This window comes from Pinus tabuliformis, chromosome 6 (assembly GCF_031772625.1).
Source record: "Pinus tabuliformis cultivar Carrire ecotype Pingquan chromosome 6, CPIR1, whole genome shotgun sequence".
Lineage (NCBI taxonomy): Eukaryota > Viridiplantae > Streptophyta > Pinopsida > Pinales > Pinaceae > Pinus > Pinus tabuliformis.
The window spans coordinates 837,797,500-837,825,253 of record NC_142292.1 but is presented as its reverse complement, the minus strand read 5'-3'; the positions used below and the strand labels follow the sequence as shown (position 1 = coordinate 837,825,253).

General features: G+C 38.4%; 1 protein-coding gene across 2 annotated transcripts in view; it reads right to left on the bottom strand.

The window, feature by feature from the left end:
• LOC149261472 (ATP-dependent protease La (LON) domain protein) overlaps window positions 1-27,754 on the bottom strand; it is a 300,119-nt gene that overhangs the window by 219,266 nt on the left and 53,099 nt on the right. The window contains exons 4-5 of one of the 2 annotated variants that reach the window (XM_089422313.1): window positions 9,633-9,745; window positions 9,398-9,457 (exon numbers count right to left, since the gene is read on the bottom strand). In XM_089422313.1, the coding sequence (XP_089278439.1) occupies window positions 9,398-9,457; window positions 9,633-9,745 (173 nt within the window). The remainder of the gene's footprint in view (window positions 1-9,397; window positions 9,458-9,632; window positions 9,746-27,754) is intronic. The other variant, XM_089422315.1, reaches the window with a different exon arrangement.

Sequence of the window (27,754 nt, the reverse complement as noted above, 5' to 3'; positions counted from 1 at the left end):
GGCCATCCAAACCATTGCACAAGCCCTCTGTGTAGTTCTTGCGCTGCCTCTCGCACGTGTGGCTCTGTTCAACCTCTGATCAAATTGTCCTGCCTGTCTCTACTACTGGAAGTGACTCTCTGGGCCTTTGGAAGACTTTCCTAGCCTTTGAAAGCTGAATGGACTCCCACTCCAGCTAATTCAAACTGCTTTGCGGAAGCTTCTACAAAGCCCTTACGTAGCTTCTACGTGTATTACTTCTGCCACTTGCTGCCACTATCCCTGCCCCTCTCTGTCTTTGCTTCCCTTCTTTGGCTCGAACTCTTCCGACAACTATTGTCGCTCTACGGAAAATCGAACTACCCAAGGAAATTGATCTCAAGTGTGTGTTATCCATCTACCCATCGACCTCCTCTTATAATCTCCAGGTGGGACTCCAACAGTTTATGGATCGATACGTGTGATTTTCTAGATGATTCACACTTTTCTCAATTAATATTGATTAATTAACCTATTTTCCTAAGTTTAGACTTGGGAAATATTTAAGAATGGGCTAATAATTTGTCTCTTGAGCATTTTACTGCTACTAGCCTCTACACTGTCTACTAAGGAATCTGCGCTGCTACTGACCCTATTATTGAGCCTCCTTCTCTGTTATCAACATTGCTCTGTGCTCCTCAACACCTGACTGCAACTATTCTGCAATTGTCACTCAGGAATCTAACAGCATCACTGACACTGATCCATCCTGCTACTAAATATTGCGAGCCCCCTGTAGCAAGGTAATGATCCTTGAGGAGGAAACCTCAATGGACCCTACCCATCACTTTGCAACTCTGGGACTATAACTCTATATCGCCCCACCTCAGTCCTAGAGGTATAGCTGCAAACATGGCGAAGTCTTCCTCTAACCTGGAGGACAATTTGTCCATCTTTGCGGACATTGCCACCTGGTCCTGCTTCTCCTTCTTGTCCTTCTTCATGAAAGGACAATGGGTACTGTAGTGGCCAAACTCGCCACACCTGAAGCACTTAGCCTTAGATAGGTCCTTATTCTTCTTCTTCTCCCCCTGTCCCTGATTGGGACCCTTTGATGCAAGGGCCAAATTATCCTCCTCCTCCTCACCCTTCAAGCCCTTACTGTTGTTGTCATTGATGGTGCTCTTTAGTAGAGCTCGCCTCTTCTCCTCCTGTTGTATGTCTGACCACATCCTGTCCCATCTAGGCAATGTGTCTCGGCCCAAGATACTTTGGACAAATACTCGCCACTCCTCTGAGACACTTTTCAGTGCCAACCGTATAAGCTCTATCAGCTGAGGTGCCTCCCAACAGTTGCAAGCGGATCGCGGACTTCCTGAATTCTGGTGAGGAAGGGATCTATGCCTTCACCCTTCTGCATACCGATGCTTTGTAGCTTCTCCTGTAGGAACATCTTCTGCTGCTTGAAAGTATTATGATATTGTTGGTCGAGAGCATCCCACATCTCCTTGGTAGTATTCTTGCCAGATATATGTGAGACTATATTGTCCTGGACTCTATCCAGGATCAATCGCTTCCCCTTCGTCGTTTCTCTGCTATATTCCTTCAGCTGATCTACATCCTAGGGAACTGCCACTACATTATATACACAAGCTTTTAGACCATATTCATCCAACAGGAAGGACATCCTAGCCTTCTAGATGACAAAGTTAGAGGCTCCCTCCAACCTATCCTAATCTCTAAGCCCAGTTGTGGCCATCTTGAGTGTGAACTAGAAACTTCCTCTTTCCCCCTGCTTGCATGTTGAACCTTCTATTTGCACTCCCTTTGGGAGTGAGAAAAACTACCTGCAACAATAGCCGACTGCAACTAGAAAAATCAGATTTCTAAGCTAGAAACCCTCTAAGGGAAATGTCCCTCTGTGTGTGCACTTCCTCTTCCACTCAACATTGATTCTACGACTGCAAAACCCTCCTACGCCCAAACAAGGAATCTGCTTAGCGAAAATCTGAGCTACAACTGCCCTTCTGCATGCTGGAATCACTCAAACTGGCAAGCCAAATTTTTCTTCCAACCTGCACTGAAAAATCAAACTTGCTCAAGCAACACACTACCTGGCTTAGGCTCTGCGTTGCCCCTAAAAATTCGTCTTGCTACTCCCTTTGAATAGCAAAATTTCTTCCTCCGCTTTGCGCTTCCCCATCTGATCAAAATCACTCTGATACCATGTGAAAATTTCATCACTGAAATTTCTATTACAGCAACTGGGATTATTTCTTCTAACTATAAATTAATTTAACAGTTTATTGCTATGGCAATAACAAAATAATCACATTGCAATCTTCACAAAAAACACTGTGAAAATAAAAGCGTTGGAAACTGAGAAAACACTGGCACACACATAAAAAATGACATCATTATTTTTTGACAAATGTCCTCAGAAAAACCCAACTTGGGAAAATCGGTGCAGCAGCTGAGTGTTTTTATTATTAAGTAGCAATGATATCATCTGAGTACAATCTATGGATGCCCAGTTGGCTATCCAACCAGCAAGTATCTGGCAAAAGTAATTAGAGAGAAAATTCTCTCACTCCACAAGCAATCTCGGCATTGGCTCCTCCAGAAAATTTGGTCGTCCAAACCCTTACGCAAGCCCTTTGCGCAGTTCTTGCATTGCCTCCCGCAAGTGTGGCTCTATTCAGCCTCTGATCAAGTCATCATGCCTGTCTATGCTGCTAGAAGTGACTCTTCGAGCCTCTAGAAGCTAAATCGACTCCCTCTCCAGCTAATTCGAACTACTCTATTGAAGCTTCTGCGCAGCCCTTGTGTAGCTTCTGCGTGGATTACTTCTGCCACTTATTGTTGCCTTTCCAGATCTGGAAAACTTCCTCCGGATCACTGTCCTTGCCCCTCTCTGTCTCTGCTTCTATTTGAACTGTTCCGGCAACCATTGCTGCTCTCTGGAAAAATCGAATTGCCCAAGGAAATCGACCTCTACTCATCAACCTCCTCTTATAATCTCCAGTTGGGACTCCAACGGCCAAGATTAAAACATAATCGATGGCTAAGATCATTTCTAGATCGATCTGTGTGAGTTTCTAGATGATTCACATTTTTCTCAATTAATATTGATTAATCTAATTGAGACACTTCTAAGTGGAATTTCCATAAACGATTTTTGGGTTACTAAGAACTCTTGTTTTTTAGCCTCTCCACAAAGTTTCGAGACTCGAACACCTCTGATGCTACAAAAAACTAACATTGCTAAGGAGGGAGCCTCTCAACATCTATCCTCCTTTTGCTCCCAAAAGGGGGGACTTGTCATCTACAAAATGTTTGTAGACTAAGTCAAATTACAAAATTTCATTTTTGCATTGCTTAAATCCCCTAAAGAGGTGATACGTCCCATAAAAGGAGGTTCAATTTGATGAACACAAGGGTCAATTTGGCCTTCAATCACAACATTCACTTCAAATCTTGCTTGATTTGACTTGAAATAACTATGGAAATGCTTGGAGACCTCACCAACCTCCTTATTTGCTTCAATGTTCCTCAAATTTGACTTGACCTTACTCCAAGTGCTAGTAAAAGGTGGACGACTTCTCTCTTTTAGTCCAAATGCATGCTTGATGTGTGCTTTAAGGCTCTATTTTGCTTGCTTTCAATTGATCTTGGTCCAATTGAGCATCTTTGACTTGCTTTAACATCTTGCTTGCCCAACACATGCACCACATTGTTTCTTTTAATCTCACAGCTGCCCTAGAGGACAAGTTGGTCACTTTAAAAGGCACCACAAAGCTAGAAAAGGCACTTTCACAAAGGCGTTTGGAGTGCTTTGACTTGGAACTGATTTCTCTTGACTTGGAGGTTGCAACGGACCCTTTCACTTCCTTGGAGGATGTTGAAAATTGTCTTAGGGAGTGCAAATGCATTGTGAATTGTGAGACTGCCATGAAGAATGATGGACGTGGCCAAAAAGGTGTACATACATAGGGAGTTGGTCAATGTGGGGAACAACAGAAATGCAATGGCATAAAGGGAAAATGAGGGGAAGAGTACAATGGGCTAAACAATAAATGCTCCTATAAATCACGAGTCCTAGTAGGTCCAACTCTATGACGCCTGCATATCACCTGAGGGCATAAGAAAGTCCATCAAAGCAAGGAGTTACCGCCCATCAGGTAGATGTCAACAGTGCCATAAACCAAGTACTGTGAAAATGAAGCTAAAAAGACTAGCCATGGCCATTCAACATTAGGGATCTAGGAGACACTCACAAAAGACATCCACATGACCTTATAGGGCTATATCTTGCACACATTGTGGCTTACAAATGACATGGTCAAAAGCTCTAGAGTACCCCTACTGAAAAGGGGTGACACTCCCCACTTCCCTAGTTAAGTCACCTGACATGACGACATGAGACATGGACAGCACGAAAATACGAGTATCCAACACATGACATGGTGCCGTAGAACTTGACGCGGAGGACATATTATATATTATATATTAAAAAATACAAAAAAATGGTGAATTGCACAAAATATGAAATATATAAAACATTTACATGATGATGATACAAATTCAATAACACAATTAATGCATATAACCAAAATATGCATTCAGTGCAAAGGCAATCCATCTCTAAACCAAAAATACATCAACAAAGAGGCCCTAAATGCCTATATAGTCCGAAAAAAATCATGCTACAACAAATAACTAGTATTATATATCATCAAATCATTGCCTATATTGGGATCTTCATCATCAATATCACCCTCTAAGCATTAAAATAAGATAGAAAAAACTTAACATGTCAAATTGAGATTCCATTTGATTGATGGGTGCATTTTTCCTCGGGTCATGATAGAGGAGTTCAATAATAAATGCCACCAACATCGAGGTACATAGAGGGCTTGGTCCTCTTAATTAAATGCTAGTTCCATACCCTCATACATGACAAACTCCAATGGAAATGTTGCAATCGCCCCAATCCTAAAATCTTGAAAATTGTTAAGTCTGTTGGATTTTGAGTGGGATATAAAATTCTACTTTCTCCATATGAAATCCAATGAGGCCGAAACCACTCTCAAACATCCTGAGTCATTTCATGGTAATGTTAAAAGTTTAAGTAAAACGATGAAAACGAAATATAAGGAGAATGTAACTTTTACTTTAAGAATTTAACATTACCATTAATAGCATTAGTAGGCCCTGGACAAATCCACTTCCCAACACTTGGAATCCCTTCTAACATTGCTTAATTTCCCTTAGCTGCACTCCAAAACCTTTGAGAGCTCCAAAACTGTGACTGAATTGCGTGAGAATGAGGTAATAAATTGATTTCAAGATGTTTTTTTCATTGGACATGTGGGATGCCAACAGGACTCGTGTCCTGCGAACAAGACATCAGTCAAACTCATGTCGGACATGTGTCACCCACATGTCGTGTCCAACACGAAGGATTTGCAACACAAGGGGGGGGATGTGTCCAGTCACAGTTCCCTAGACTTCTCTGAAACTCATCAAGGCTCGCTAGTCACTTTGAAACTCCCCAAGACTCACCACATTCCTCTAAAACTCCTTAATGTTTTCATATGGGTGGACAGACCAAAGGAGTAGAACAATCAACAATTTTCTTATGGTTTCCCCTAAAAGAACCATGTTCATATACATTGATGCATTCTCACATGTAAAGGATGCAAATTTGATATATTCATTGTTGGAGGATGTTGTGGAAGTTCCACAACATCCTCCAACAATGAATATATCAAATGGAAGAAGTTGGGTTTAAAAATTGTCCAAGTAGTCACAGGCAACATTTCAAATTATGTGGCAAATGGAAAATTGCTATGTGCAAAATACCCTACTATTGCTATGTTATTTTGGAGGAGATAGGGATGTTGTAGTGCATGCGAGTTATTATTCATGAGTGCAAACGAATAACCAAATAGATTTAGGACAATGGTTGGATGTGGAACCTTATGAGAAAGTTGTAATATCCCTAAGGGAAAATTAACAATAAATATTCAAAGAAAAATAGACAAACACATCATAAAACCAAAATAGACAATCAGACCATGAAAATGCTTCCAAAATAGTGTTGTATACTCATTTTATTAATGCAAAAGGTGTACAATCAAGGTGTTGGAATGAGTGCACCTGGGCTTGCTTTTAGCAAGCTAGCAAAGCCCACAATGATCCCTGAGTCACCCTCCTCCAAACTCTGACAATTCAGCCCAACTGTTGTGCTATAATTCCTAGAAAATGGTGTTGCTGCCTGAAATGAAGTGTTGCTAGAGCCCTCTATACTGCTCAAAACATTCCAGAAATTTAATTCTGGCCTCTACTCAAGAAACCTAGAATAACCCACGAAGGGTTTGACCAAAGCTTGACCCTGGAATTTCGACCCCCTTGGGCTTGACTAGCTCTCTTGCTGGAAAATTCGCCCTCCTAAGTATTTTGCTGCTGAAATGCCCCAAATTTCCTGCAAACTCTGTTAGAAGGCTCCCCAAGCCTTCCCACCAAATCTCCTCCTCAGACTTCCTTGACTCCACAAACTCTCGGTGTGTCTCTGGCAGTGACTATGCACTCCCTACGTTGTTGTGGCTCTCTCTGCTAGTGTAAATTGACCTCCTGCTACTGGTACGAATTGGGTTGAAGAATAACTCCCTCCTAGGGCTGGCACTTGAAGTCCCCCGAAGCAAGGGATGGGATTTCCGCTTGGAAACACTCGGTATGTTGAACAACACATGTAGACTTGGCTCACTACTCAAGCGTGCTCTTATCAAAGACAAATTCTGAAATAATAAATGATAACCAAAATGAGAGTTCCTCCCTTCTTTTATCGAATTGCCTCCAAGGCTGCCCATGTGAGCCCACATCAACTTTCTCCCACCTTCGAGCCAATGTGAGCATACTCTCCATGTGGACCGAAAATGCCTTCGTGGTGGCCCCTACATTCCACCAAAGACGCAATCTTTCGCAGAGCACTATAGTTGGAGTGCCTCTTAGGCTAAAAATCATATATGGGTCCCCTAGGCCCACTTTCCCTAAGTGAAATAATGCGAAATGCCATAATTGAGCAAAATTTCAATATTCCCTTAGTGAAGTACCAAGCAGGAATATCACAAAAGTTCACAAAGGGTGATCTTAATCAGACCACTATCACATGCTTTGGCACAAACTTTCTCCCTCCAAAGCCTTCATAAGTATCAAGCATTGACATGGATGTTTTGTAGCCAGCAATGGCTATTTTGGAAAGACAACACAAAATTGAATGCAATTGCTACGAAAATGTCTCTCATAAAAGACAATTTATGGGAGAAAGCCACCAAAATTTTAAGCATAATTGAGCCCCTTTTGAAAGTGTTCAAGGTCATGTACAGAGACAAATGCGGAATGGGATACATCTACGAAGGCATGGACAAGGCCAAAGAGGCCATCAAAACTTTCTATGAGGGGGATTCATCTCAATATCTCCCTATATGGAAAATTATTGACTCCAAGTGTGACAAGTACCTAAAATCATTGTTGCATGCAATGGGAGCATATCTCAATCCAAGCATATTCTATAATGAGGGATCTAAAATTCAAAAAGATCACAAGGTCTAAAATGCTTGGAGCATGAGCAGCTAGTGAAGTTGGTCTTCATCTACTACAACCTCTAGATGCTCACAAAACAATTGTGGGCAAAGGATCTAGATTCAATTTTGTTAGATAGGATTGATCCAGTCCCTGATTGGGTCTTGGAGGATGATTCTCCTGCTAATTATTTGGGGTGGCTTGAATGAAGAGACTCGAGATCTCTTTAATGTTTCATTCTCTCAAATGGAAATAGTGAAACACCAGATAGATTGTACACCATAGTTGTTTCAATGTAGTGATGTTGGCACTAGCTCCTCAAGAGCTTATTCTAGGCATCTTTGAGTCATCCATAAGACTCAAGACTGAATTTGGAGACATTGTCAATTTTGACTAACTAATTATGTTTGAGACTATAATTTCAGCAGTTAAATTGAGTAATTGTGAATTTGATGATAGAATCAAATTTATGTTCACTATTTTGATTTTGCATACAAATATTGAGTGTCAAATGTTGTATCATGATATTCTATAAGATGATCATATGAATTTCTAGATAGACTGTGGTTTTAATATTTTATAACTTATATGAATTGAAAATGTAATTAGTAATTTTTTTGTGCACAAAATTTTATTTTGAGTATTTTTTTCTCCTTACCTAGTCTGAAAAGAGTTGCAAAATGTTCCTGAGTCACAGGCAAAAAGAGTCCAAATCTGACAACATTGACAACAATGATAAAGCAGCATGAAGAATGCTATTCAGACTTGCAGGAAAAGACACTCCCAAATTTGTATCTTCCATGGAGCAGATCATCCTATGTGTTTAAGAACATTGATGAAAAAGATACATATCTTAAGGGAAAGTATTTCCCGCCATTTTATTTCAAAGTGGATAAAGATGTCAATGGATCAAAATATTCGTTCTATACACATTTCAATTTTGGTTTCACTTTAAGTGGTCTTGGAGACATGCACCTGGTTCATTGTATTCAAAAGTATTTGAGGTGTCAAACTTGATCATTACCCATCTAACCTAACCTTAATCTTATCCATGGCCCATTAAGAAATGACAATGTAGGAAAGGGGCTTCAACTATTAGCATTTTACAGTCCTTGAAGAATCCAATGCACTTGCTATTCAAGAAAAAATGTGGGTTTGTTGTCCACATGATCCCACTAATACTCCAGCCTAGAAATCAGTTATGCATGTTGCATTTGACACATTTAACACTTTGTAGAAGGATCATACTGAGAAATTGATAAATGGGAGCTAATATTTTAATTATAGAGTAATCAAAGATCTATATGAAGTGGGTAAATAAACATATATATATATATATATATATATATATATATATATATTGTAATTTATTTAAATATTTAATTGCTAATTATTGTTATCTACTGGTCAAATCTCAGAATGAAGTTTTTTTAAACAAATTTAGCAGTTTTTTATCCAATTTTTGGTTTTCCAAACTTGAATAAAAACTTGAACTTGGTTATTTAGTTTGTTACTAAAAAATATATATATACTACATTCTTGGGAATGGTTTTATTCCCATGATCCCTGATCCCTCAAGCTTCACATGTTACTTTTGCAATCTTTTCTTAGTGATATCTTGGATCGCTCCCAAGTTCCAAAGTTCAAATGCATGAAATATATCACAGCATTGTTGTTAAAGGCAATCCCAGCTTCCACCAAAATCAAAGTTACATCTATTTAAAATGACCAAATATCTAACATAGATGTTTATCTGAACATTCAAGGCTGCAATTAAAACTTATATGTCGAGGCTTCCTAAAAGCACAAATTCAAAAAGAGTCAATCAAATGGTACAGTTGAAAATCAGAAGTACCTCAGCAGTTGTCCCAACTAAAGCAAACCGAAGACCCTCATTTAGAGCTCGAACATGAATCTACAGTAAGATTTGAAAGTTCATACTTAATTTATTTAATTACCCTGACTAATGGATAACAAAATCATCCAGGGATTCAGATAAGATAAAATCAAAATTGCTAGAACTCAGGGTCAGCAAGGAAAGAAAATGAGAAAATATCAAGTGCATATGAGAAGCCAGATAAAGACAATACCACGCCTATAGTGTAAGGAGCCTCTTCCTGCCGCATAGCCCTCTGTACAGCAGCTTTGAACCTGGGTTGTATCACTCTCAATGGCAGAGTAGCCTCTGGAAACAACACAATTCCTGATGGGCATCCAATGAAGATACTTAATGCAAATATTTTCCCCAATCATTGGAAAGCAAAATTTTCCCCATCATTGGAAAGCAAATCCATTTCACAACAAACCTAGGTATTTCTTTAAAACAATATACCATCTCACATACCTAACAATTTGCTTACCAACAAGATATCAGAAATACAGGTAGATATGTACTATGAGAAACAGGATTAGCAAAATAAAAATTTGGATGTACAGTGTCTAAAGGTAACTTGGTCATTTCTGCAGGACTCCCCTCTAAAAGCATATGCATACAGATAGTATTCCCAGAATTGTAATCAAAATCTTCCTATAGCTGAAATTGATACCAAAGCTAAATGTCAAGGATAGAATTAATCACATATGACAAGATAGCATTGGCACAGAAAATGGAGTAGGAAAATTGCTAATGCTGTGTAGAAATTAAAACCAACTTAACAACAATAAACTTGCATCATGTCATATGATGTGGCAAGATAGTCGTTCTTTAAGAGTTTGTGGAACTGGATTCGAGCAAAGAGGAGTGGGAGGTGAGAGTGATGATGAAAACCAGCGATGGAGATCACAAACATCCAGATGTGCAAGCGGGTACAGTGTACAGCGTGCATTGGTGCAGACACAGAACAAACAGGGAGGGAAGGGTGTGGATACAGCAGCAGGTACAACCTGCATGGGTACAGCAACAGGCATGGACACATGGGTTCAGGCATATATGAATTCAGCAGCAGAAGAAATAGGCCATACTGCTGGTGAGCATTTTTTTAATCTGCTAGGTAAAGTAGGTATACAACATGGCAGCCAGGATTCACCGGTTTTGAGGAGAAAGTTTTTTCTAAGGACCAAGGTCAGGGTAGGGACAATGTCTACCAGAGATGAAGTAAATCCAGTGAGAATTTGCCCTCCAATGTTCTAAAAGTCATGTTTCCATGAGAGCAATGATCATATCTCTGAACGTCAAGTTCATGGTATAGGCCCCCTCTTCCCTCGATGGGGAATGTTGGAGCCATGGAGGAGTTAGTTGTGCGTTTAAGATGCAACACAGAGGTTTTGGATACAGGCCAGGAGGGGCTAGTGGAGCCTTTATGTATTGAAGAAACATTCTCCTTGTAAGCAGATTTCATTGTTGCCTCACATACTAGTGACCCCTCTCTAGGGATTGTGAGTGCAGGGGAGGTGATGGGCACGGAATAACACTTTGATTCAGCACAGCAAACGTATCCTAGTATAGAACTGTGGGGTGAGAAGTCTCCTGCCGAAATTCCCTCACGGCCTTCTGTAAATGTTGGTTCCATGCCAGATGAAGATTCTGATGATTTCAGTTTTTTCTTAGAGACAAGAAGGAATAATTTGAGAAAAGCATGCACATTGAAACCACGGGACTGGTTCTGACTTTTTTTGCGTTGTATGCCAAATGAAGAAGCATTTACCTATTGGTGCCTCTACAGTCTTAACTACAAAGCTAGGGAGATTGCCTTGCATTCTTACTTGGGCTTAGATTCAAATTCCAAATATGTTCGTATGTTGTTTAACTCTAATGCTGCAACCCATCATGTGTCACAGTTCGGTACCTAGAACATTGCAGGTTCTCTTGCCTGTGTTCAGTCTTGTAGGGCAACTCTATGGTACACTGGTGTCATACACCTTGTAGTTGTGCAACAGAACAATTATCTCAATAAATCCTGAGAAATAGCAGGCAATGAATGTTGAGCTGCAGCAGTTGGCCAATTAATTTCTTGTGGTTTCCAGCATGTGACTTTCGAAAAGGACAAATGGTTTATGGTTTTATTATGCCTGTATTATGGTTTATGGTCTTATTATGCCTGTATTATGGTTTATGGTTTGGATTGGAGTTAGAGAGACAGTTTTTAACTCACTATTATGCCTATCCTATTGATAGCATGGAGACTCGATAATGTACTGTAACCATTTGTTAGTTGTTGAGTAATACATCGAGCATGCTTCAAAGGCTAGGGTTTTTCTCTCGGAAGATTTCCCCTGGAAATCATGTCAGTTAAAGGTTGTATGTTTCTATGTTGCTTATTACTGCAGCTGCTTATTTAGTTTTTCTGCACATTCTTCTGTTATTGATTAGTGTAGGAAGCATTGTCCGTACCTATGTTTCCATCATTTGATATCAGATCTTGATCACCTCAGATCCAAGGTGTTAGGGACAAGATTATTTGATCTAATCTTGATTTGAGTGAGAAATGGCAGACACATCTAGATTAGTAATGGAGAAGTTTAATTACACTAACTTTGAGTTGTGGAAGCTGAAGATGGAGGATTTTCCCATGGATCGAGATCTATGGACTGCAATATCTGAAATCAAACCTGCTAGTATGAAAGATGAAGAGTGGGTAGTGTTGAGAGATAGAGGAGAAGATTTATCAACTTTTGTTCAACTCCTTATTTGTACCAATTCAAATCCCTATTTAATTAAATTTTTCTGCCAAAAAAGTTGTTAAACTTGAGAATGGGTCATGGTGACTCTATAGTTGAGCATCTAAATGCATTTAATACTATTGTGACCCAGTTGATCTCAATTGGAGCAAAGATCGATGAGAAGAATCATTCTATGACACTTTTGTGTTCTTTGCAAATTCATGGGACAACCCGGTAATGACCATTAGAAGCATGGTAAATACAGTTGTGTGTAACAAGGTCATGGCTACTTTACTTTCAAAGAAGGTGAGGTAAAAAGCTTTAAAATCCACCAATGAAGCCTTGGTTGGTCATGGAAAATCAAAGAAGAAAGGAAAGAAGAGGGAACAGGGCAAATCAATGTTGGAAACACTGGGGGGGTGAATCAATATTTCTTAGCAATTAGCACTTTTTAATCTTTTTCATAGCATTAGTTAATCTTCAGGTATTATTATTGTTCTTCTTCACATGATCATAAACAATAATCAACAGTAGACAACACCATACAACAATGAAAAAAGATAAAACAGAGGACACTAAAATTTTTAGGTGGAAAACCCCCTCCGGGTCAAAAACCACCGAACACTTCTTTAGTAATTGTCTTCTCCCTGATAAAAGAAAATTGATTACATCAAGATTTCAACTAAAACTGAGGGATGCATCAACCCCCTAATTCATAGGCTACAACTTGTAGGACGCTACTAGACCCTAATATCTTGTTCCAACCAGAAGGACACCCCAACGCCCTGTAGATCAGGCCACAACTTGATGAGTGCCCCAACACTCTGTTTACCAGTTGCTGTCGGAAAGGATGCTTCGCTACCCTGTTAGTTTATCAGCCACAACTGAATGGACGCCACAACGCCCTGTGCAAGCCACAACTTTCCCTAGCACCACCCTGAAGTGTTCTCAGACCACAACCTGAAAGTGACTCCAATCACCCAGAAGAGTCAGTAGATCACGTTTCACAATTTTCACATTGGATCCCTTGTACTCTGAATCAATGTAGAATAGTTGTAAGAATGAAGTAGACTAAATGTCCGATCCTGGTAGCGACTGATCATTGTTCCTACAAACTGATTACTGCACAATGCTACACATCAAGCTATCACTGTTCAACTACACATCATTGTCATTGTACACTATATATCATTGTCACTACAAATCACTACACAATTGTTGGCTATCACTGCTCATGAATGAACAGTCAACAATGCACAACCACTGTCATCATCATATCAGGTTGTACTCGATGCTACAACCATCTGGTATTTCTATCAAATAATGCCACAAACAAAGATGCCTCAGGTCATCCCAATGACCTGCAATTAGTGCTCTCAAACTCTGTCCCCAGAGAGCTACCAGCATATATGTAAGCACGTTGTTTGACTGGTCAAGCCCTGCTATCCATCCTTCTCCAATAGGTTGTATAACTGGAGGATGTTCCCTTCACTGCTTACTACCCTGCAAGATTACAAATATGTCATCATACACAAATCCCTAGAAACCCTAGGTCATATAGGTGAAACCCTAGGTCATACTAGAAATCCAAGGTTATACTAGAAACCCTAGGTCAAGACCAACTCCCATAAATCAAGTCAAATGGTCAAGTGAAATAAGTCAACTTAGTCGGATGTCTTATCAATAGTTACATAACATGGTATAGTCAAGATATTGCAAAGCATTTGTAAGGTCACTTAAGTGTACAATTACTATTGGTGTCAAACAAGTCTGCTCCTAATCAAGTCAAGTCCACTTCTCAAGGTCAAAGCATCATGGAGTGCTTATGACATTGTCAATTCAAAGTGAGATGTCGCATCAAGTATGAATGTCATCATAGGACTGTAATATGGTTATTTCAAAAATCAACTCAAATACAACATTGTCATATCATGTCAATTCAATGTCATGTCTATTTAATTCACTGTCAAGAATGTATGTTAGGTCACTACTCAGGTATCTCTGTGTCAATTATTACACTAAGGACTGCAACTATCATCACATGAACATTGTTATTATCAAGTCAATATACAATCATTATAAGGTCACTGTTTTATGATTATGTCACTGTTTCAAGTTAAGGTCATGTCACTGTTTTGCTGTAACAATAGGAGAGTCCCATAGGTGATTTTCAAAGATGAATGTCATACAATAGAGGCTCATAACAAGAGTCTTGTCATCAATGTTCATCACAGCAACATCACCACAATAGTCACCTAAAAAAAGTATACAAAGGATGCTTCCAGGTTTTCAAAGCAAGGTCACATAAGTTATGTCAAGGTATTATATCTAATAGTCAATTGTCACAAATCACAAGTCCAGTTGTTTAGTCACTATTACATTTTTCTTTTTACTACAACAAGGCTGCTACAGAGGCATCATCAAATCACCGTTGAGTTTATAGTCTTTAGGTCTTAGGAAAACAAATGTTCAAGTATTTCTCTACTTGAGTATCTATAGTCAGTGTTTTAGTTTAGGTCACTATGTTGTCATATCACACTGTCATGTCATACTAAAGTCACATCATGGTGTCACTGTACTTCAGTTCAGGATTGCAATATAAGGTTTGTCAACAAGGTGATAAATCAATCATTGGCTTAGTGCATGATACTGATACTCAAATGATGAACCACTTACAACCATTGTCTTATAGTGAGAAACATTGTCATATATTGATAATTGTCGGTAAACAAGCTTATGCTTTTTCGAACACAAGACATATTTTCCCCTTACAAAGCCTTAAAGAGACCTAAACAAGAGTACAATACACTGGACCTGCACCCAAACAAACTCAAGACAACAAAAGAGATGTCATGTACCACAGGTACAAAAGGTTTAGCAGAGAACTCCTAACTTTGCTGCTATTTCAAATCAAAACTAGCCTGAAATTAATACACCAAACAAGTCCTAACCAGACTTTGGATTAAGACTTAATAAGTATCTCTAGCACAACTCAAAACAGGCTTTAAACTAACACTGGTCTAGACATAAAAGACTCAGTCAAGCAAAGCCTTAATAACTAACACAACCATAACAAAACAGGTCCGAGAGACCTGAACCTTAATGGACTGTACTCAAACTTGATCTTAAAAACATACAATGGTTGACAAGTCCAAGACCTAAAACATAAATACAGGTCTGAAGAAACCCAACCAAGCCTTGAATCACATTAAAAATAATTTCGTTGTCTTTCTTGGAAATTTCGTGTTAAAAAATCTAGGGCATGAATAGTTAAAAGATTTCTCTGCTTGATAATTGCTTGTGATATAGTTTTACTTCTTAGCTTATAGTGTTTTCTTTGTTATGTTATTATTGTGTTCTTTTCATCGAGACAATTACCAATATGCACAATAAAAGACAAGTGACATAGTATGTAGGCTTGTCAGTGAAGGCCAAAACCTATCACCTTTTGAGAGAAAAACCCGATAAAAATTCTTCTTCTAGATCTTCAATTGATGAGTACCAAGACCATGAAAAAGACCCTTGACTCTAGTATCCTCCCAAGAACCTTGTCACCAACTTTGATGCTCTACCTCTTCCCTCTCTCGACTTTCTTCTTGATCTTGAACTGCTCTCCTCAACTCCTTCTAGAGAAACTCAGTCTCTATCCTTCACACTACTTCTTCTCAACTTCTTCTAGAGAATCTCGGTCTCTATGATCTCACTAGCTTCCTCTAGAGAATCTCGGTCTCTAGTCTAGATCTTTATCTCAGTACCCAGAAGAGCCTTTCCTTCGTTGACCCCTCCCTTTGCCATCCCCAGAAGAAACCTTCCTTCGTTATGCCCAAAAGAAACTCTTTTGCTTTGCCCAGAAGAAATACTCCTTTTCTGACCCAAAAAAACCTTCTTCACTGACCCAGAAAAAACCTTCTTCACTATGCCCAGAAGAATCCTCCTTCTCCCTTCTTCGCACTTCTCTTCACCGAATGTATGTCAAGTTTCTTGCCTCTAAGTGAGGCCGAGAGTGGCTATTTATACACCTCAACGCATGTCCTTTAGGCTGACATGATCACTAGAGGTTAGGCCGACTTCTTCTAGCAAGTTTTTCCATTGTTGTAGGTCGACTTGAAGAGGATAAGTAACAAGGTCTTGGAGGATACTTTACATATACTTTACATAGACAAGTTTGACTCTATACAAAGTGTAACATGACTTCATTACATGACAATGACTCTTTCATTTTATGACTAGATGACAAATAATTCCTAAAGACTCTCAATAGGAGTCTTGACTTAAAAATAAAATCTCTTGCTCATGAAACCCATGAAGCAAGCAATACAATAAATTTATTTTTCTTCTTTACATCACATTACATAAAATCATAATTACATGTCATTATGAAGACCGAACCTAGTTACACTTTTCAACGCTCCCTCTTAACTAGGGAAGTACTCATAATGGTACTTGGACTTTCTCAATTTGAAGAATTTCTCATAAGAAGAATTCGGACTGGTAACTCATTTGTATAGCATCATATCAACCAGCATTGTTACATAGCAAGGCCTTGACTAGCAGCTCCATCTCTCATCATTGCCTCTCTCGGAACATCGCCTACCTGGGTACTCAGGGTGTGTTCCATGAGGACTATTCTTATCCTGGACTCCCCAGCCCTCAAAGAATATTGATTCTCCACAACTACTATTCTATTGGATGCCCTATCTCATCCTCAAAGAGTATTGAATGCCAAATGATTACCCAATCCTCCATTCTGTCTTCCCAGGTGAAAACCAAATGACGTGTCTATCTCCCCCTCTCAAATAGGGACGACATATTCCAATAAAGGAATGTACCTAAGTTCCCTCTTGGCTTAGGAATTTCAAGTTTCTTCCAAGTAAGAAACTTCTTTCCAGGCTCCCTTTTAACTAGGGAACTGCAGCAACTTCTCAGGTGGAGATGATAGGACAACCAGCTGCTTGAAGAACTCCTCTCTTCTTTAATGTCATAAATTCTTTTTGTCATGGAGTCTTCATCTTTGGGGACTTCTTCATAGGGCACAAGACCATCCATCACTTTCATCCATGAGTTTAGTCATGTCCTTATTTCGTCAGAAAGTGATCCATCAATTTTCCATTTGGTTTTGCTTCATGTCATGTTGCTTTCTTAATGCCAAATTTTCCAGAAGGATCTTACATCCTTTTATATGGTCGTCTTATAAGTTGTCCATAGATCTTCTCTTTAGTAGTCCTACATAAGCCCATCCAAATATTAGTTCAAAAATAAGAAATGAACACTTAAATTAAAATTACCTTTGTGATGGTCTTTCATCATGATATCTGCCTGTAGGTATCAACATCTTGCATGCAGATTAACACATCTCCTAAAATATTCATTGTCAAGGGTCTCCATCTTTTTCTGACTCCTATCAGAGTCTTCAGATCTTTCTGGGAGATATTCTAGTCAACTCTTCTTGGTTGAATGTTGAATTCCTTCTATCTCTGTTGCATATTTTACAATCTCTTCCTTTCTTTTGATACTTCATTCGCAGGAACTTCCAATCAGATTTCCTTAATTGTAATTAGTTTCTTCATGATTCATATGAGAACATATTTGATTTCATCTAGTGTGACTTATGCCTTTCTGCATTCTTTCGGAGGAGTAGATCCCTTTTTCCTTTGATCATGTTTTCCAAGATGGAAATAGTGATCCATATTATCTGCGACCATATGATGTGACTTTCATAATATCCTACGTAATCATACATAACTCATCTTTCCTTTTGGTCATCTAGACTTCTTGTAGCAGCTTCATTTGAACGAAACAACGTTATCCTTTAGACCTGCTTTTCTATTATGTCATCATACCATCATCACTTGAATCCCACGAGTTGGAATTCCTGATGCAACTCTTGCTTTCCTTTTAGATCGGTGAATCCTTTGATGAGGATTCCATCAGAGAAACTTGAGGATCCTTCATATCCTCACGCGAGAGATGTTTCCTTATTGACTATTGTATGATGATCCTAGTCGATGATGACCTCTACTTCTTTCTATAAGTATCACTTGAAGTTTTAATGAGGTTTCCAAGAGCTCCCATTCTTTGTAATTAATAGAATTTATTCCAGACATCCTTTCTGCTTCCAGTGTCAAGAGCTCTTACTTCTAATGCTTCTATCACGATGTTATTTTCTAGTTGGATGCATCCTATCTTATTTACATTGCTTCCTATATATAAATTACAAGTGAAAAGTATCTTCTAGTGAAGAAGATCATCTCGGTATTAGTAGAGATCTTTTACTTCTTCCTTCTTAAGCTTCTTTGTCTCAGGCTCTTTCACTTCTTCAGTAATGTGGGCTTCTTCCCTATCCCTCTTGTCCTTATTACATTTAGGACAATCTCTTCTATAGTGCCCAAGTTCCTGACAACCATAGCATCTTACCTTGGCCATGTTCTTCTTTTTCTTTGGAGGACCAAACTTTCCAAATTTTCCTTTTCTTCTTGTCATGGCAGCATATGCTTGATTCTGCTCATTTGGTCCTACATCAACTTTTGCCTTCAGTCTGGTTTCTTCGATCTTACAGAGTGACCATAGATCTTGAAATGGAGTAGTCTCTTTCTTCCCATATAAACTTAAAGTGAAGTTACCCCATTCTTTTGGTAGTGCATTCAGTACATTGTGATCATCTCTCTATCAAACATGACTTCTCCCAGCTCTTGTAGTTGATCTCAAATTTTTGATATCCTCATAAAGTATGAGGCTATTTCATCTTCCTTGGATATCTTCAGTTTCTAAAGTTCTTTCCTTAATGAGATTACTTCTCCTGCAGTCTCAGTACATACAGAAAACAACTCTAACAGTTTGTCATATATTTCTTTTGTAGTCTCCAACTTTGATACATATGGGATTAGAGAGTCTTTTATAGATTCTATAAGAATTCTCTGGGCTCTCATTTCTCCCTTCATGAATCTAGCATGAGCTTGAGTATCTTCCTTTGGAGGTTGGTTATCGACCCCTTAATCTGATCCATGACCTCATTCTCAATAAGATTTAGGTTTGTCCTTTGCTTCCATGCAAGGAAATTTGTAGTCCCAACTAATTTATTGCTTTCCTTGAAAAAGGACATTTTGGTATTATCAAATATAGTCATAGACTTACTTGAGTGATTGTTACTTGCTTCCTCCTTAATCTTGATGTTTACAGAGGATTTGCTTCTTGAGAGATTGATGAGAGAGAGCTTGATTCATTATCCTTCTTGAATGTTCTAGTCTTCCTTCTTGAAGATGGTTTCAAGACTCTTTGATAGTATAGATTTCTTCGATCTATGGTTTTGAAGATCTTGCCCTTGGTAGCCCTTTGATTTGCTATGATCCTTCTTCAAGGCTTGATGTCTTCTTGATTGAGTGCCCCTTCTTGACTTCAACACCTAAGCTCTGATACCCATGTTGAGAAATCTAGGGCATGAATAGTTAAAAGATTTCGCTACTTGAAAATTTCTTGTGATATACTTTTACTTCTTATCTTATAGTCTTTTCTTTGTTATGTTATTATTGTGTTCTTTTCATCAAGACAATTACCAATATGCACAATAAAAAACAAGTGACATAGTATGTAGGCTTGTCAGCGAGGGCCAAAACCTCTCACCTTTTGAAAGAAAAAACCAATTAAAATTCTTCTTCTAGATCTTTAATTGATGAGTACCAGGACCATGAAAAAGACCCTTGACTCTAGTATCCTCCCAAGAACCTTGTCACGAACCTTGATGCTCTGCCTCCTCCCTTTCTCGACTTTCTTCCTGATCTTGAATAGCTCTCCTCGGCTCCTTCTAGAGAAACTCGGTCTCTCTCCTTCACACTGCTTCTTCTCGACTTCTCTTAGAGAATCTCGGTCTCTATGATCTCACTAGCTTCCTCTAAGGAATCTCGGTCTCTAGTCTATATCTTTATCTCGGTACCCTAGAAGAGCCCTTCAAAAACCCTCGACAAAGTCAGGAACCCTTTAACGGGAATCACAATTGTCGTTAGACCAAAACCCACAGGTGTTAATCAACGATCACATTGCCAGAGATAAGGATCCACGAGAGGTGGTTAGTCCATGTCGCGAAACACTTAGGGAGAGATGGTTTATCCAATGTCCAACAATCTCCCCCCCCCCACCAACGCGAGCCAGGTGTGTATCAAACTCGTGACCCATGCTCTGATACCACTTGTCGGGAATCATGATTATCATTAGACCAAAACCCACAGGGGTTAATCAACGATCACATTGCCAGAGATAAGGATCCACGAGAGGCGGTTAGTCAATGTTGCAAAACACAAGGAGAGTGATGATTTATCCAATGTCCAACAATCAAAAACCCATGGGAGGCCTCAATCTCCAAGAAAGTCCAGGGAAAACATTGGAATTGCAATCAAGTCAAGAATTTTAGAAGAGACTAAATGAAAGAGAAAATAAGAATAAGAAGAAAAAGAATGATTCTGATGATGAGTCTGAAAAAACTCCTTAAGAGGATGGTGGAGATGCCTGTGTTGTAGCTTTAGCAACTCATATAGGCCAGAGTGTGTGGTTGGTAAACTATGGATCTTCCTTCTATATGACTTCCCATCACGACTACTTTTCAATGTATGAGAAATATGATGGTGGGATGGTATACCTCAGTGATGACTCTCTTCTCAATATAGTTAGTCATGGTAGAGTCTTGATCGAATTGCTTGACGGTAGAGTGAAGGGGATCTTAGGAGTTCTACACATTGGCATCGTTGCACTCAAATTCCCAAAGTTCCAAGGAAGCGGAAGTATCAATTTTTTCAACAAAGATCAAATCACATAACAATAGTCCTTATGTCATGGTCATCCCATTTTGCAAGCTATATATTGTAAATGATCTTAGTAAAACCATGAGTCTATGTAACAACCTAGGTAAGCCTATAATTTGATGACGAATTCCATCTTAGCAGGTTTTTTAACCTCACTGATTACCTGTGTTTTTCGACATGGCTAATCAAAAGAGTTTTTTCCCTCCAACTTAAACCCCCAAAGCTAGGGTAAAATTTATTATCGAATTATATGTAAGTCCTAGCGTTTTAGTCGAGTCTAATGTAAAAGTGGTTTGAGAATAATTTAAGCTAATTGGCAAAATTATTTTATTAAAAATCACTTGGTTTACTAAATGATATTGAGTCACAGATGGGTTATGTCAATGTGTCTTGAGGGTCTAAGACAAATGTGTATTCCCTCTTTGAATCTTGTAAAAGAAAAATCATATGTATTAGAGGGTTGGAAATATAATTAATCCCCTCTTTTGTAAATTAAGTAATTTTTCTGACAAAATTAAATTAAATCCTAAGCCACAAAATTAATTAATTAGAGTCATAATTGAATCGTCTAGGAAAATAAATTTTCCAAGTGGAAAAATTTGTGGGTCTTAAAATAATCAATTTTAAAGGTCCTCCACCAAGGGAATATTTTTTTTCAAGAAAATTTGGACCCTTGGTCCTTGGTGGTTAAGTCAAAGCCAATTTTTTGAGGAAATTAACTCAAAATAATTAATTTTGAGCTAATTAAAATGGAATTAAATGATAAATTCGAAAATTATTCATAAATAAGAAATCAAAAGCCAAAATTAAAAGATCTTTAAGTATTTATCAACCGCCAAGATTATTTTGAGAAGGATCAAACAAACTAGCCGTTATTTTTCCATTTGGAGGATTTATCTATAAATTACTAAATTAAAGAGTCATTTGAGTCTCTAGTCATCTTGATCTCTGGCTAGAATTGTTGTTGAAGCATTGTGTAAACTATTGTTCTGTTGGGAGCTGTTTTTTCTATCATAATAAAAGACTTTGGGGTGCAATTCAAGGTGTTTTTGCTTATTGATTTGTGGTACGTGCTGACTACGGGCATCTCTATGTTGTGTTGAATATTGGTAAGATCTGTTTTTTCATTCGATGGAGATAAAATCATACTATTTATAGTTTTGGGCTAATCTTAGTTGGTTTGATTCCCCATGTGATCTAACAGATTATTTTTTTGAGATGAATACATAGTGTTTGCAAATACTTCAGTCCATGGCCTCCAAGTTCACAAACTTGGGCAAGAATCATTGTTGCTTAGATCTCTAGTTTTTATATGGTGGATTTAATCTTTGCTTGGGCTATAGTAAATCATTAATTTTTCTGAAGCATATTAGCCATTTGTTAAAGTAAAAAATATTATAAAAATTACTTTCTCAAAATCCATTTGAAAACCCATGTATATTTTGTAAATTTAAATTGTAATTTATCTTTTCTAACTTGGGTTGGGGTTTTAGATTTATTTTGTACATATTTGGGGTTTGAGTGTTTCTATTTTTATTTTTGCAGGTAGATCAAGGAGTTAAGTGGAAGAAGAGCAAATCTAGGAGTTAAGTGGAAGAAGAGCAAATCTAGGCCTTTGAGGGTAAGATCTAGCCTTTTGGAATTGTTTACAGGTTTTCCACGGCAGAATTTTCAGAAAATCAAAGAGCTGAAGCATAAAAAAAATGCAGAGCAAGAGTTTTCATTGTTTGGCTTTCCCAAAGTTAGATCTACCTCCTCCAGGCCTAGCGTCTCTCTACCTTGGCCTGCATCAACCCTCCTTGCCCTCTGCGCCATCTTTTTGGCCCTCCTAGGCTGGTCGTTAGCCCTTCTTCCTAGGCCTGCGCAGGCCTCTCTTCTTTTTCGTCTTTCCTCCCTTGGCTCTCTCTCCTCCTCTTCCTTATCTGCAACCTTCTAAGGGCTTGCGGCTCCCTTGTGGAGCCTTTAGAACCTAGGCCTTAAGCCTTGGGGTTTGGCCCCTAGACCCCTATTTCCCAAACGTTGGCCTCTCTGGGCAAAGTGTTGGCCTTTCTTGGCCATTTCCAGCCTCCCTGTGGCCCGATCTATCATCCTAGCCCACTTATCCCCGCAAATTTGCTTCCCTTGTCCTAGTTCTCCAAATTTTGGCCTCTTTTACCCCAAAATTGACCTGAAACCCTAATCTGAATATTTAAGGCTAAATACTTGGTGATTTTGCAGGATTAAGGTCTCAAAATTCATATCTAGCAAGCGGCAAGGTAATCCCAAAGTTTCAACGATTTTCAACAGTAGGATCTTCAAAGCCTTGGGCCTAGGGTTTGACCTCCAAACCCTTATTTTGCTTCAATTTCATTACAGCAGTTAAATCATAAATTTCTAGGCCCTAAAATCATATTCTAATTGGTCAAAATCGATTAAAATTGCAAAATCTAAGTTTTCACAAGTTTTGGCCACTTGGGCGTCTCTACTTTGACCTAAATCTAACATTTTAGTTTGCTGGAATTCACTTCATAACTGTGAAATTTAGGTCTGAAGTATTTCTGAAGCATATACTTAATTAAGACTAAAATTTTGAATTTTCAGTTCCCCGGCAAAAACTTATTATTTTTAGACATTTGGGGCAACCTATTCAGTGTTGTTAGCTTGCTGACCTGTAACTAACTTATTGATGTAATTAGTTTATCAGTTCTGAATTTTCTGAATCATATTTCTAAAAAGTCAAAAAAATGATTTTTTTCAATTTTAGTGAAAAGTTTCTTTTTTCAGGAGTATTCGGCAGTTATTTTTGGCTAGGTTAATTTCTTGATCTGTGGTTAATTCACTGCTGTAATAATCATATCAGATCTGAAAATTGCAAAGGCTAACTCACCTAGAGCCCTAAATTAGAAATTCTCAAGTTCTGGTGCATTTTGCTATTTTTGGGCATATTAGATATCTTGTTTGGGCAGTTTTTATCTTGTTGATCTGTCTTTAGTTACTGCTATAATCTTAAAATCAAATCTGAAATATTGTTGAATACTCTATCGTAAAGTGTGCCAAAGAAGCTAATTTACACTGTTGGTTGAATTGGAAATTTTATGCTTCAATGTGTAATGTAATTTTCATTATTTGGAGTCGTTTATGCACTGCGGTTATACATTGGTAAATCTGAATTTTCTGAAGTAGTAGTGCTGATATAAATTGTCATAAATATGTGATCATCATCTTGATTGACTACTATTAGCATTTGACACCTTGGGTATCTTGGTATCTTGGTATATTGTTGAAATTTGCACTTGCATCTATAAGCATTTTATCTTGTTTAAGATTGCAATTCACTATTGTTAAGTACCATTAAAAGGTTTCTAATTAAAGTACTCAAACAACTTAAGGAGATCTTAACTCAACATAAATCTCACTCATAATCTCTTGCGTAAGCATTCTAGATCTAGATTTTCATTAATAATTTACCTCTTAGCATAAGCTAGGTTGATAGAGATATAGGTCAACCCTTCTTATCTACCTTGAGGGGCCTCAGCAACTCTTCGGTGGTTAACACAATGACCTTGCAGTCATCGAAGCCACAGTGTCTGCAGCGCCGGAGGCATTAGGTGATAGAAGCCTAACAGAAGGTATCGTTAATCAAGCCCTAGCCTACTTCATGTTAACCTCCTTCCCACAACCTACCTTGGAGCCCAGTGTCAAAATAGTTAGAGGAAGGTTACACTTAGACTAGGCATTTAACTAAAATTTACCAAGATCACTGCATCTCGCATAGGGCCTAGGCTTTTCACATCATATAGGTTAGTTAATCATTCAAGCAACGGGTGTCCATCCAATCATTTGGTTTCAATTCATAAGAAGCAAGAATTTGTGACTCCATTAAGGCACTGGTCTCATAATAGAAAAATCTAATTTAATCAAAAATCTTGCTTAAATTCAACCAAGTGGCTAGGTCACTCATCCGTGTCTCCCAAGTAAGTTGATTCTCAACTTGTTTTCCTTCACTTCATTTCATAAAGACTACCCCCCATAGTCTGTTGTTGGGAGACAGCTAGAATGAAGTGGGCGGAGATTAGAGTGATAGCCCCCGTCCTAAGAGTTTTCGCGGTGCCTGTACAAGCCAGGTGACAACAGGCATGAAAACAACTATCAGTAAGCAAACTTAATGATGCTAGTGTGCAAGTTGTTTTCTTTGGCAAAGGGTCGAAGGAGCTATGGTGTTTGCTAAGGGTGTCGTGTGTGCACTTTATTCCAGCTTGATTTGTGGACAATTCAGTGCAAGAGTCTTCAAGTTTTGCAACCAAGAGATCTATAGAATCTATGCCTTCACAATCAAAACTTGTTACCTACCTACCTAAACAAGCTCTTGCTACAAAAAAAAAGTTACCTGCAAAGACAATGCTATGGAACCAATGATTGAGTCAAGCTTCCTGGTTACCTAAACAAGCTCTTGCTACAAAAAAAGTTACCTGCAAAGAAGACAATGCTATGGCACCAATGATTGAGTCATATAGGAGAGAAGGACCTACAGGCCCTGAAAAGCAAAAATCTTGTTGATAGATTGAATGATTATGCTCTCGAATTTGAATTTTGTAAGCAGTCCAAATATGGAAAACATAAACATGTTCAATTTAATTCTAGTTCTCACAAAAATTTTAGGTTGTTGGACTTCATTCATTCTAATATAATTGGCCCTATTAAAGTTCCTCCTCTAAGGCTTTCTACTATGTGTCATTCATTGACGATTATTCTTGAAGGACAAGAGCATATCTTCTCATAACTAAATCTTACATCTTGAGACAATTTAAGGAGTTCAAAGCTCTCTAGTAAAATCATACTAGTAGGAAGATTAAGGTGTTGAGGACTGATAATGTTGATGAGTTCTATTTAAAAAAAAAAATTATAAGTTCTGCCCCAAGGGATAGCTTAGTTGGTCGAGTTCCTGTTGCTAAGTACTTCGCCTATCGGGGGCTCACGGTGACAAATCTCCTCAACACCCTTGGGGTTAGGCTTGCTAGTTTAGTCGGCGGGTGGATCCCTTCGAGTTGATCTACCTGGATTTTCCTGTGCATGTAGCAGCCACTCAATGTCCATGAACCACATTAAAAAAATAAAGTTTTATAAGAAGAATGGAATTGAAAGACAAAAACAACTCCATATACCCCTTGTTGCCGCTTTAACTCACACCTGGGATTATCGTGCAGAAAATCCTTAACTCCACTTGGTGTGGCCTTGGGGGCAAGATTTGAGTTGAGGTTGTCACTCAATTCTCAACTCCTTTGTCTAGGTTCACTCCTAGTCGAAGACAAGGGGGGTAGTACCTAAAAGATATCTAAGGTTCAGCTAGCTCAAAGCTAGCAAATCATTTTTCTAGGAGTTAATACGAGATGATCAAGGTGCACTCCAAATATATAGCATTGAATCACAACTACAAGTTCCATGAGCACATACATCCACAAAATAAATATGACGAGATAATACCAGTGCCTAGATGTAAATACTTGCTAAAACATTTCAAGTAAAGATACACTTTTGCAAAAGAAAGATTGAAAGGAAGAACTTGAAATAAAAGTGCCACAAGAGATAGATGCTTCCAAAGTAAAGTGGTGAATGATAACTTTAGCAATTAATAACTTGGAATATGCTTAAGAGCTCAATATGATACTTGAAAGTAAATAAGGTTTACTCGAGATAAATGACCATTTCAAAATGAGAGCACATGAAACACAAGTTCAAATATCAATGCTACTTTGTAGTGTGACGAAATTATCTTGGTAAATTTTAAGTTAGTCCTAAGTTCTAAAGAAGGTTCCAAAATAACACCACTTCCCCAGACCTCACCCTCGCTCAGGCCCAGATCTCAGAGTAAGGAGGCAATAGGGGATGGAGGGTCCCTAATATCTACTTCAATCAACTTATGTTGGAGGTATATTTGTTAGTGCCACAAATTGCCAAAGTGTTAATGAGAGATGCTTGCAAAAGGGAAAGTATTCGTAGAGTAAATGCAAAGTTATTCAATGAAATTAACTAGTTCAATGAAACTACAAGATACGCACATGCATTACAAGAGCAAATAAATCTAGAAGCTGCAAGAAAGAGAAAATTGCATAAGAGATGAGAGCAAAATGGCATTAGCAAGTTAAACTAACTAAACAAATGAAACCTTTTGATGGAGATATTGCACAAGCTAGAGAAAGCACATTGAGGCAAATTGCATGAAATAGAATGTGCTAAATGCAAGTAAGAAATTTAGATGCAGTATGTTGTTAAGTTATTCTACCATAGATTTAGATGATACAATAAAATAAACATTCAAGCATCACACAAGGAACACCTTCCCCAATTGGCACAAAGGGATGCCAAGGGGAAAATCCCCAAGCTCCCAAAAAGAAAGTTTGGCTTCTATTAAATAAGATCCCCCTAGATGAACTGAGGGATAGGGAGTGATTTGTAAAGAATTTACAAGTGAATCCCTCAAAGGGGGGAATGATACTCTTTCCAAAAAAAAGGGGTTACAAGTGATCCAATTCTTACTCAAAGTTACAATGGAAATGAACAAAGAATTAGACTGCTTGGCTTGGTTCCTCTCACAAATGAGGTCAAGGCCAAAAGATTAAAAAAGGGCTTCCCTTATAAGTGAAACAGGAGGTGTTTACAAAAGTGTTACAAAAATGAAATCCCAAAAGATTTTCCATTGGAGGAAGAGGCTTGAGGAAGATTTCAATTGTTGGAGTTTTGGCAGTCCTTCAAGGCGCTTCGTGAATGTGTCCTTCTTGCCGAAATCTGTGACAATAGGACAGCCAAAATCTGCCCACAAGGGCACCTCCAACGACTGTTCAAAGATG